Raw genomic sequence first — 13,519 nt, 5'->3', positions numbered from 1 at the left:
GTATTTTAAAAAAAAACTACAAGAGACGTTTTCATCTTAAAATGACCCAAATTATCTATAAAAAATTATTTTATTGAAAAAGAATTATTTGTACACGATTATTTAAACAACTGAGTTTTAAACAAAGCCTAGGGGTTTGTCGTAAAAATTATTAGTACCATTGGATTCAGCAGGTAAAAATACATAAGATTTACATGGTTTTTACTTTCTGCCGTCTTAGAGTATACGGGATGATACCCGGTTCCCGGATTAGCAGTATACGGCAGTGTCTGCCGCGCAGTGCTTAGGGAGAGAGAGCGCGCAGTGCACGGGAAAAGGCAGTGCGGTAGGAGGTAGTGCGTCAGGTTCGACTGTATTTATCATAAGTAGAATATGATGAATTATTTTTTTTGCTGTTCAAAGTATGGGTGTGTGTGTGTGTGCGCGCGCGCGCGCGCGTGTGTGTGTGTGTGTGTATTAGTTCGCTGAAATAAAAGAGATATTATTATTAATAATCATTTATTACTATATAAATACATATAAAAAATACAATAATTTAAAAGAACTTATATATAAAGGGTCTAGCCGGATAAGATGGTCGAATGTGCCCTTGACGATTTCGGAAAAGTGATTACACCATCTTGTTCGTCTTGAAAAATGATGAAGATCCCTAGATTTTCAGACCCCAAAATGCCCTAGGGACCCCAAAAAGTCGCATATAGTGACTTTCAGTTTTTTGACGATATCTCGGTCAATTTTTGAGCTAAAAATCAATGGTACTCAATTTTTTGGCAAAAGATTTTTTTGAACTTTGAAGGCTTACCTGAGTTGGCTATCACCTTCATCACGGGTAAGTAAAGTGTCAATCCTACTCTTCATCACTGTCATCTTCAATGACAGGCGTTACCTGTTCGCGTTCAAAAATCTTGGTGAGAATTTCGGCAGGTCTCAAAATTTTGGACAGGTATCTACCGTGCGACAGGTAGTAGATGACTGCAGCCACGTGAGAGCAGCAGCTGATGGTTCGCATGCCGTTGGAACATTCACAATAATGACGTGAAATTCCAGCGTAGCCGATTGAATCTGGCTTGTAGTCAATGTAACAATTGTAGTTTCGTCGAGAAATATGCCTAGATCTCACTTGTACCTTGATGATATTAATAGTTACTTTGCAATAACTCAAATTCAACTCGTTTTGATCGTTCATCATTTCGGCTAGGTAAGAAATTGTTTGCTGAAGTTGGTACGTGCCTGTGAAAAACTTGATGAGATCCTGTTCTGTCATTTCAGGGAAATCAAGGACTTCAGAAGATTTCAATTGTATGAACTGACTCTTTCTTCGGCCCCAATGTGCTGTATGAGCTTCAACTGCCAAACTATTTTCATTTGAACTTTTCGAAAGAACATACTCTGCTAATTCTTCATCAAGAGAAGCCCTTGACACTAATCGTTTTCCGAATTCATTGATTAGAAAGCAAACAATTTTACAATACAGTCCAGCTTTGGGTAAGTATCGATTATCCAGCTGTTGATGGAAAAACTTGTACTTCTGAGCAACAATACCATGCACAGCTTCGACAACCCAACGAAGCATAGTGACGAGTCGTGATTCGTTTACTTCTTGAGCCGTCAATTGCTTGTCTTTTTTATTTTTCAACGATGGCATCAAAACCCGATATTTCTCATCTTCTAATCTACTCTGAATGTCACGGAATCCACGATCGAGCACAAAAACGTCATTTTCCTTGCACATCAATTTCTTCAAATCACTTTGATCTTCAGCTCATAGAGAACCCAAAATCGTAGCGTCATTCTCCGTAGCATAAAAAGGCCCCAACACGTCTACAACATAACCATCTAAAGCACAAAGCGTGAACGGTTTACACAAAGGAAGTTTTTTGTGCCCCGAATATGATTTCCTCTGATACTCATTATTAGAGCTCTTTTGATGTTTTATGTAAGTACCGTCACCAACGAGTCCAAGATTTAGATCGCTGACGTTGTGAAGTTTATTCAGAAGAGGTGTTGTATGATCACGAATCAGTTGGTCACGATATGCAGCCTTTAGTCCGAAACGGGAGGGCAAGACATCTTTTTCAAAAGAATCGAGAATAGACGTCGAAAAATCTGAGACTTGTTGATGTCTTTCTAGTCCGAGGATGGAACAAATCATTTCATTCGAATTTCCGGTACGCAACCTGAATAAAAAAACAACAAGTGCTTGTGTTACAGTTCGATTGTCCGAATTTCTCAGAGAAGTCATCATATCCCGTAATTTGATTATTTGTTCCCAAGTAAGTCCAGTGAATGTGTAAATACGTTCTTCAGGAATTGAAAAATTAGCAATTCTATCCATTAGTTCTCTATCCGAATCTATGCTCAACTTATTAAGCAATTTTGTTAAATCTGATGCTTTGATAGAGGACGAATGAGCAACAACTCTCAAGTCTTTTATTTCATCTGGATAAAGTCGATTTTTCAAAAGGTGTTGATGACAGCATCGATTTCCCTGTGGGATAAAAATTCCCGTTTCTGAAAAAAGCTGCTTACGCGCTTCAAAAGGAATGTTAATAATGCTTGATTCTTTTCCACATATAAAGCAGTATGCGTGAGTAGAAACTACTCTCTTATAAGGTAGTTCAATTGATTCTTCCGCAAGGGGTTTTTGAACTTTGGGAGGTTCATAAACTGGATCTTTCTTTTCTACTACATTTGGAGATTCAGAAGACAGCACTTGACTATCTGGCGGAGAAACTGTTGTCGTTTCTTTGCGTATTTTTGACAAAGAGAAACGAACCCCGGACCAACATTTGCTACACAAAACATTTCCAACATCAATGGGGATATCAAGAATATCCTTTATTTTATCAGCATCATCGACTGTACCCACTGTGTACTTGAGTCCAACCATTTTCTTTGTTGAAATAGAACATTCTATACATTTGTCGTTCATTGCGGATATAATACTGAGAATCTAAAAAAAGAGAATGATATAAACATGTTGATGTAAGTTTTGATGATTCTTATTAAGGTTAAGGGTATAGGCGTGTCGAGATTTGTTGAAAAATTTTGCAATTATCAAAATTTTTTTCATTACGTATTTTCATTCCTCAACTACTAAACTTAAAGGAAAAAAAAATCGGTAGCCCAAATGATTATTTTAGGTACCGCAATTAATCGACACAAGAAGTGTTTTTGAAAATGTCAATTTTCCATATTTCACTAATTTTATCTTATTTGAACGATTATAGGATGAAATACAACAGATTAGTATTAGAGTACTTTTTATATTACATTGTGAGTATAAAAAATAATCTTGACATTTCAAAAGTGCTTCAATTCTGTAAATATACTCCACTATAATACACGTATAATTCGTTTTTTACATTCAAGTTGAAGAGATTCATGTAGCTGGTAGGAAATAATTATCGAATGTTATCAAAATAAGAGGACCAAGTAAGCTTTTCGAATGCCATGATGGGCAGTAAAAGTTGGTCCGAATGCTATTGTGTTGTCGCTAAATAGTTGTACAGTGAAAAACTCAAATCTAGAATTGGGTTCAGAAATAGTTATTCTTGAAAACTGTCATACGGTTTGGCATAAGAATGGGTTGTTATATTTTAAAAGTATGAAAAACATTGAAAATCAGTAAAAATTGATGGTTTTCTGGAGTTTTTCGATGACTAATGCTCCAACTTTTGATATTTTGAATACGAATAAAAATCATATGACAGATTTTTAGCTTATATATTACTCTTTTAGAAAATCTTTAAAGGAAGAATCTTGGTCAAGTTATTCATTACAAACCTATTTCAATGATCGTCATTATATGACATACATGTAGACATTTGAGTTGTTTAACTCAACTTAAATAATTTTTGGACCATATTTTTGGAATGCTTTTGTACCAGAAATACAATGATGATAAAAGTAATGTTGAAAATTATTTAAGTTTAAAGTTGGTATCTCGACCTGCCTATACCCTTGAGTGTCTGTATCACCTATCAGTTAACATGTCAAAAAAAAGTTATTATAATAAGTGTGTTTAAAATCATCAAACTATAAAGAGTTTGACCCTTGAACCAATATTAGTTAACAGATAAGTGACTTATTGAATATTTTGTGATGCAATCGTAAAAATAGTGAACGCAAAGTGTTTACTTGAGAATAAATGTTGATAAAAATAATAAAATAATTTATCATTCGATAGTTATAGACTGATGTGTGTCAAGTCAAGCACAGAATACCCTACTTGAGAGTGTGCAGTTGTTCAGAAAACTTATTGCGATTATAGTTATCCGGTAAATTGATTTACTAGTAAGATTAAATTTCAAAACCAGCTGTTAATCAATATCAGTTTTGAATAGGCAATATGAGTATGTAGCAAAATAAGTTTGCATAAAAATTAAAATTTTCTAAATGACATTTATTTCTGACTGCAAGTTATATCTATTAAGTGTCATTACAAATCATTCAGTTTTCAGCAAGCCGCAAGAGCTGAGCAGAGGTGATGTAGTTTTTAGTCGTATCAGCAAGTACATATTGTACAAAATATATTTCATGGACCTTTTATTATAAAACTATTATCCAACTGAAAATGTAACAAGCCAGCTTTGCATCAACAAAATCAATGCGTGTATTCAAACATTTCTTTTCCAATCTAGGTTTAGTTGAATAGTACCCAAATAGTATTATAACTTTCAAATGCTAGCTAAAAATTCAATCAACTACTGTTAGAAAAAAACTTACTTTTTTCTACATACATACAAGAGAATACATGGTTGGTTAGACTCATTGAACTTATTTTATCAATTAATCTCCAATATTTGTATACCAAGAGTAAATGTCTTATTTATTTATTTATATTAAGTATTTATACATGAACATTACATTTACAATGAAACATTACATTTTACATTTATACATGAACACTGGTAAGCAGTATAACCAAGTTAATATAATCAAGTAGAAAGAAACCTTTCTATTATACTCACAGTAAAGAATAATATAATCCACTCAATATGCTTCTCAATGCTCTGCTTTAAAAATATGTAAATACAATAATTTTAAGGATGAAACGTCAACAATAACATCAGATACCGTTATTAGAAAGAAACAGCCGAGGTGTAAAAACTTTTTAAACAGCCGGTCACCATGTAATTGTTCAGGATGTATCAACATAAGGGCGCATACACGTTTTTCATAAATACTTGCAAACTGACGTTTGACAGCTTGGAAGATTGCTCTTGAATTCTTGAAATGCTCCTTCGGAAAAACGGTTTGCTCACTTCACAAATGTAGCTCAGCACAATTTATCAACTATTCTCAATTTTAATACCAACTCATCACGCAATTATAGAATACAACAATTACAACTCATGCTTCGGTATTTGACGCACCGATGAATATTTATATTCATATGTAGGGTCTTATTGACAATTGAGATATGGCACATGCGCACTGGGCATTGCGCATATGCCATATCATACATTGTGTACTGATTTTCACTACTCTGTAATCAATTTTGATGGTCAAAATCGGCGCATATCGCACTGGGCAACGCCTTATTGCGCATGTGCTACATCTCATAAGTTTCATATAACGCTTCATAATTTTGAATAAGAATGAAAATAGAAAAGCTTCCATCTTGGTTGTTTATAATAGAGAAATATTTTATTACTAAACAATAGAACAAAGAGGTCGATCAGCGTAGAAAAATGGCTCATTTATTAAATTGATATTGGTATTTCGTTTGTACCACTTTGAGGTTGTGTAGTATTATGAAACTGATAGCACTATCGTATTCCAGGGGAAAAAATGGATGGAAAATGAGCTTGAAATGTTGTGAAATCATCAAAGCCCACCAAAAATTCAGCGAAACAAAAGATTTCCTACGCAGGTTTGCCGTGTTCACTGTATAGACCTTCATTCCTTCCCGATCGACGGGTAAAAAAAAATTATTTCTGAATGTAAGATACATGTTTTCGATGTATTTTTTCCCGTAGAATTCAAAAATGTTGTCGATTATGTGATAGAACATAACCTAAAAGGGCTAGGAGCAAAAAACTGAGTTTTTTTGTGGTTTCAATTTTTTTGAAGATCGTTCCACCACTTTTAAAAATCTGAAAAAATTCACAGGCATTTTTGAGTTGAAAATACACAATATATATTTTTTTCAGCGATGCGTCTGTCTTTGTTTTTTTTTTATTCAATTTCAAAATTTTCAAACGGCTGTAAAAATTTGAATTTCGCGCCAAAATTTTTTTGAATAGCATCATTTTGTCGGGCTTCAAAAACCCTACAAAATGCAAAAAAAAAAATTTCCTAGCTCAAAAATTGACCGAGATATCGTCAAAAAACTGAAAGTCACTATATGCGACTTTTTGGGGTCCCTAGGGCATTTTGGGGTCTGAAAATCTAGGAATCTTCATCATTTTTCAAGACGAACAAGATGGTGTAATCACTTTTCCGAAATCGTCAAGGGCACATTCGACCATCTTATCCGGCTAGACCCTTTATAAAATATAACTAAAAATAATAATGAGTGATGCTTAGTTGTCGTTGTCGTTATCGTCATCGTCATCGTCAGCGGGGCGCCGTCGACTGTGTCGTCCATGATGGACAGTCGCTTTTTCCCCGTGATGACGAGATCGTGCAGTAGCACCGATGTGGATGGTCCTGCGGGGGTATTTTCGGGAGTTGTCAACCGCGATCGGAATAACTGGCGCACGACGTGTCTGACCGGTCCAGTCCGATCGTCGTGCCGTTTGCTCCCGCGCTGTGGTGGTGATTCTATCCACTGCGGCTACCGACTGTAGCGACCAGTGGCGCAGTATGCGCACTCCCAGCCCTCGCATACTAGCATGGTGTCGTCGTGATCGTAGACCTGCAACAAAATGAAACTTATAACAAACTACTCCGATTAGAAAAAAAGAAAAAAGAAAAATTCATACCTGTTCTTATTGGTAGAACGTCTCTTGTTGCTCTAGTGAAACTAAGTTCACCAAGAGCGGCTGAGGCGTCGTATGATCGATCAAATATGGGCAAACCATCTATATGTCATCATCATCATCATCATCATCAGACCTATAAAAAAATTAATATATATGAAATTTACACATCACCGTCGAAGACGATCAGGAGCATGGAGACGGTGAGACCACAATCATAATTAGTGGTGAGAGTAGCTAAAGCAATAGCGATTAGTGCGGAGAAAAAACGCCAATGTGTATTAATACAGGATCGCGATAGCGCGTGCGCTTTTTTTCACGCAACAGACGAATCGTAGATGGTAATAAGCCGTTTGTAGTGACAAGTTGTAGCGAACGATCGGCCCATTTCAGGGCCACCTTTTTTTCAAGTTGGCGAAGCTATACAATCCCGACAGTTAATTGATATCATCGATTAATATAAATTTAAAACAGCACTTTTCAGTGCTAAATTTCAATTATAGACAAACTATTTGTTAAATAAAAAAACTTATATTAATTTTATAAATCAGCACTTTTCAGTGTTATTCAAACGTATGTTTAAATATAACATAGACTAACTATTTGTTCAATAAAAAAAACTTATATAATTTTTATAAATCAGCACTTTTGAGTCCTATTTAAACGTACGTGTAAATATATCGTAGTCGCTAAGATAAGTACTAAAAAACAAACGTTTCAACAAAAAAACAATAATAATTCCGAATTACGAATGAATTCAACCTTGTGTTTTTCTTTATTCCTACCCTCCATTTTCAGCGAAACGAGCAGGTAAGTATAAGGTAAGTATTTTTTAATAAGTTAAAAAATATATTATATTAAAATAGTTCGTTTAATTCAGTGTACAAAATAATACTAAAAATGATAATTTTTTCCTAAATCATAAAGTAATATACAGTTAGTACGCACTATCTTTAGAAAGAGCGACAATGGCTCAGACGGTAGAGCATTGTCATATAAATGCAAAGGAGGCTGGTTTCAATTCTCCTGTATGTCTATTCTTTTTTTTCTTATTTTTTTTTCTTGTTCTTAAATGAATTTTACCGATAAGTCACATCTTTTTCACTGAAAGATTATTACGAGAAAAAATACGATAAATAAAGTTACTAATTTTTATCTTATAGAGTATTAGATGTAGACAAGTAATTATTTATATGTACATTGTTAACAATTAAATTCAACAGAAAGGATAGGTAATTTCTTCTTAATTAAAATAGTTGAAATATCGTTATTAAAAAACAACAATAAAACAATAAAAAAATGCGCGCGCGCATGTATATGTATAACTCATAACAAATTAAATGAATTTTTTATGGAAGATATGGCATGTATGGAATGAATGGAATGTATGGCACGTATGGCACGTATAGAATGTTTTTAATGGAGAATGGAGGGGAAACCTCAATTGTCCGCTAGAAAAGTGAACTGCATCTCATAAGCAGTCGCATTGGCATCGAGCGTGAACTAGTGTAAAGTGCGAAAGAAAAAAAAGGTGATACGAGCATTCTACAATGAGATCCAACAAGATTGACTATAGGTAATTATTTGTTTTATTGTTTATAGAACATACTTTATATTTTTTTTCAATATTTTTTATTTGTGCAGATTTAAGCAAACGAAGCTGGATAGCTTCATATTTCAATGGACATGCGCACACGTACAACCAGCAGATCTTGCTGTGGCGGGCTTTTATTATACGGGGCAGATCGATCGTGTGCGCTGTTTTGAATGTGGTCTGGAAGTCTGTCGTTGGGAAGAAGGTGACGACCCTGTGACGGAACATCATTGCTGGGCTGGCCGCTGCCTTTTCATTCGCAACAGAAGTTGCGGCAATGTGCCGATCGGATCGAGCTCTGTACTAGTACGTTCTCGAAGAAGTAGAGATGATTATGGATGGTATAAGCTCGAGTATCGGGCAGCAAAAACGTGGGAAGAGCCAGCAACGCGCGCAACGACTAGCTCATCTACTGTCAACCCACCTTCGAGTATGGGCAAGCCTGCGTTATCGTCGATAGAGAGCCTTGTTACAAAGCTTTTTTTCCGATTTACATTTGAGGGAGAAATGTTTTTATCCTAATATCCGGTAGTCCCTTTATGAATTCAATGGAGAGTCCGTTCTGACTCGCTGCTTTTCTGTTTTTCATTTGTTTCAAAGCATCTAAATTCTTTCTCACTTATCCTCCTATTTAACCTGTCCTCAACCTCCCCCTCTTCTATCCCCTCATTCGCTTCTCCCTCCAGGTTCGCGCTTCCTCTCTCATTCTCGTTCCCCCTCTCGTTCATGCTTCCCTCCTTGTTCGGGTATCTCCTCTCTTCCCCTGTTGCTCCTAGTAAATTCTTAAAGTGTTCGGCCCATTCCTCTCTTTTAATTATTTCCCCGTTTCTGCTTCTCTTCGGCCTTTCTTTATTTACTATCCTCCAGAATTCCCCCATGTCCCTGCTTGTTGCCATGACTTTGATCTTTTTTTCGTTTTCCTTTCTTACTTTTCTCGCTATCATCTCTTTTAATTTGTTTTTCTCACTTTTCCATAACTCTCTCTTTTTCACCGTTCTGTCTGCTCTCCATATATTCAACTCTTCTCATACTTTCTTTTTTTGGATTCTTATCTCTCTATCATTGTTTCTACTCGACCTCCACTCCCTTACACTACATTTCATCTTTAATTCTTCTGCTGTTACTTTTATTTTCGTTACCAAATTATTCAATTTATCCTGCAGTGATTTGCCCCTCAGTTCTTCTATCCTCCATTTTTTCCCCATCGAAACCTCATATTCCTCTGCCTTTTCTTTCCTCCATATAAGTCTTTCTCTAGCCTCTTCTTCCCCTTCCTCCTCCCTTTTTTTCACTTTTCTCCAACACGAAAATTACTGGTAGGTGGTCAGATTCTATCCGTGTTACTATTTCTATCCCCGTCACTATTTTTGTCAGCCCAATTCCTCTTTCTATTACCAAATCGAGGACCGATGAGCCCGCATCCCCAATAAAAGTAATTTCCCCCCTTTCGTCTCCGTTGCAACATCCGTTTTTTATTTCCGCGTTACAGTATTTGAGGCTTTCTATCAGTTTTAATCCCTCCCGCGTCGTTTTTTTGTCCTCCGAATTCCTCTTTCTGCCCTTACTTATCTGTTTGCTTCCCGCCCTTATATTGAAATCCCCTGCTATAATAAATTTCTTCCCTTCAACTAAACTCACCTCTATTACTCCTTTCAGTTTGCTGATCATTCTGCTCGTTTTCACGTTGTTATAAATCGTTATAACATCAATTTTTTTCTTTCTCCATCCAAATATTCCTTATTACTATTCCATATTCCCATTCTTCTATCTCCGCGTTTTTACTTATCTTTCTCTTATTCCCTACCATAACCCCCCACTAGCTCTCCCTCTCGTTTTCACTTTGATCGTAGCCTTCATTTTCCGCCTATATTTTTTGTTCAATTTATTAATTAAATTTAGTTCTTTATTTTTTTCTACCCACGTCTCCTGTAAAAAAAGAATGTCAAACTTATATTTTTTAAAAACATGTAGAATAAGATGTTTCAATTGATACAAAAAAATATTCTTTTATTTTTTTTTATTAAACCATCCAAAAAAAACGAAATTCTTCGCTGACTCTGACGATGACAGCATCAGCAGCAGTTTATCTTTTTATAATAAATTTTGTATTTTTTATCAACCAAAAAATTTATAGAACATAGAATTTAGATGAAAAAAAGTGTTTATTCATTGTAGTTGAGGTGGTGTACAATGATGACATGTGTACATATGATTACTAGTCCTTCTTTTCATTATTGAACTGCTGATAGCCTTTCTGTCCAGGAAAATTATTAGTATTGCTCGAAAATTTGGAAATACTTTATTTCCATGTCAATGATTCTTTGTTTTTCTTTTCGTCCGGGTCTTCCTGAGGAAGACGAGAGTACTTTACTTCAGAGTAGCGATCCATTTTATTGGAATACTGGTTGACGAATGACTCGATAATTCTTACACCGTGCTATTTATAGTAGCTTACAACCACGAAGGCTACAAATAAAAGAAAGTAAGCAGGATTTTGTGTTGCATTTTTTTCATCTTTGTCTTCACAGGTACTTGCACTTTTTTTCTATTGAACCATCTTCGGTAGATGAGACACACACGCACACATACACACACGCGCGCGCGCACGCACAAATTATAATAAAATTATTTAGGGGAGAAATATTAGTATCACCATAATAATAAATTAATAATATATACACGATGAGAACTATCCGGGGTACCAGTGGCAGTGGCTTTAGCGGTAGAGCATCGCCCTGCGGATCCAGAGGACGCGCCTTCGATGCCTCGATCTGTCTGTCCGTTTTATTCTGATAACATTTACCTTATTTTATGTCTAAAAATTTTACACACACACGCACATACATACACAATAAAATCAAAGTGTGTACCATAGAACGCACGGGCATCAGCTCAGGGAGGACATCTCAGCTCAGTGAGCTGATACCCCTCTGAACTAAGGCCTCTCTAGTTTACCTACTCACATGTGTTTTCTTTTTTTTATAATTTTTAAATCTCTGTAGTCATCTGAAATTATTCATCGAAAAACCAATATTACAAGAATACAAATTGATATTTTTTTTCAAATGACCGTAATTTCGACCTAAATTATTCTATGAGAAAATTTTTTTTTATTCAAAATATGCGGAATTGACTCAGCTTACACGTGGATTTCGCTGATTTTCGATTGTTTCGGAAATAGCCGAGACAAATAGGAAAATCCAAAAAAAGTCATTTATTTTTAAAATGAATCTTCGATTTGTGCGAATTTTGGATATGTTATTTGGGGTCACATATGAATTTTGCATATTTTTCCCATCACTATTTTGTAAGACAAGTCTTATGTGGTATCTATTGTTGCATTGCGTTTTTAGAGTCGTCAGTTTTTCATTGCACCAATAATCCAATTTTTGTTAATTTTAGTTTTTGACTGCTAAATCTCGACTAATTCGACTATAATAAAACTGACTAAACCATCGCATTATGCATTTAGCTGACAACTATTTTGAGAAGTAATGAAATATGTTCTTTAATATTGCTTGTATTTCTGAAGAAATATCCTTACTAAAAAGGAGAATGATGAGAAGTGAAGCCTCTACTGATTGTAATTAGTCATTTAGAGATATATATTTGGCATGTGGTTGGCTTGCTGATGTGATGCAAAAATATGATGTAAGAATTTGAAATTATTTATATGCTTTATATAATTTCATGAGTGTTCAACGCGCATAGTGATTACTAGTATTTATCAATTCCGTATAAATATATGTAATTCGTCTACTTTTAATTTCTTGTGTAAACAAATACAACAAAATATTGAATATAACCTCATAGAAAACAATAAAAATTAGTATAATTACAATGATTTTTAAAATAAAATATTGTACTTTTATGCACAAAAAGAAGTATTGTATTTTTAATATTCTGTTCTAGAGTTTTTATTAAGGATTCATCAGTTGCTAAACTTGGATCAGTATGTCGCAGGGTTTATAGAATATTTTCACATGCTTACTTCCATCATAAAATGATATTTGACGATTTCGAGAATGAGACTTCATTGTGTCGTCGGTTAGTATTATTTAGATAATAGATTATTCTATGCATTTCATAACTATATTAAATTTATTTTACAGTTTTACAGCGTTTGTAACAAAATATAATCTGATGTCAAAAGATAATCTAATAGTACCGATTTCAGACGGTGAAGGAATTATTGATAATGAAGCATAACGTCCTTATATGAATCGAATGTTTCAAACAATGCTAATAATATTAGTTCGTTATTTATCTAAAATCCACTAAAATTATTTGTTTTATTTGGCCAATAAAAACTTCTTAAAATATATCAAATTTTACATACACACACGCACGTACGCGCACACATCAGTTTTCATGTCACCCTATCATTTCATTTTATAACACTTTGAAGACGTATAATAAAAATTTTATGTATACAAAAAATTATAATTATGTGTACTTTCTTTGAAAAGACGTATAAAAGCTGAATTATAAAAGATAGGCTTATTTGCGGTAAAAGATATGGGTAAAGTGGTCCAGGTGGTGTCCAAACCTTACGCATATAGGTTCAAATGAATATAAAAAATTCAGATATATAAAAATATATAAAATATAAAGATATATAAAATATTTATTTGATACTGAAGTATCTTTGGAAAATTAATACAATTGCTTTATTTAATTTTTTTTGTAGTAGATTTACAATATGAAATCGGAATTTCTATTGCATTCGAACTAAATTTCAATCAAAATACCTACGAAGTCGTGACATAACAGTCAAATAGTTGTGACAGGGCGAACAGCGATAATCGCTGGCCCTGTGTGCGGCACTCTCCTCGCACGGACGCAGTGACCAGGCGTTGCTGCGGCATCATGGCATTCACGCTTAGTTTATTGCAGAGCTTGGAAGATGTGAGCGCTGTTGGAGGAAGGGGGCTCGAGATTAGAACGAGAGCGAGAACAGAGAAAGAGAAAGAGAGCAACTAATTAGCGAAGAGAG

The 13,519-nt window shown here is 34.7% G+C and overlaps 1 protein-coding gene across 1 annotated transcript in view; it reads left to right on the top strand.

Moving 5' to 3' along the window:
* LOC131675200 (MOB kinase activator-like 4) overlaps positions 1-12,941 on the top strand; it is a 55,013-nt gene extending 42,072 nt beyond the window's left edge. Inside the window, exons 3-4 of the mRNA XM_058954099.1 lie at positions 12,436-12,570; positions 12,636-12,941. Of these exons, the coding sequence (XP_058810082.1) occupies positions 12,436-12,570; positions 12,636-12,732 (232 nt within the window). The 3' untranslated portion in view covers positions 12,733-12,941. The remainder of the gene's footprint in view (positions 1-12,435; positions 12,571-12,635) is intronic.
* Positions 12,942-13,519: the final 578 nt, after the last annotated feature.

The sequence above is a fragment of the Phymastichus coffea genome, unplaced genomic scaffold, assembly GCF_024137745.1.
Source record: "Phymastichus coffea isolate CEN01 unplaced genomic scaffold, Cenicafe_Pcof_1.1 PCOF00017, whole genome shotgun sequence".
Lineage (NCBI taxonomy): Eukaryota > Metazoa > Arthropoda > Insecta > Hymenoptera > Eulophidae > Phymastichus > Phymastichus coffea.
This window is presented reverse-complemented; position numbering and strand designations above follow the sequence as displayed.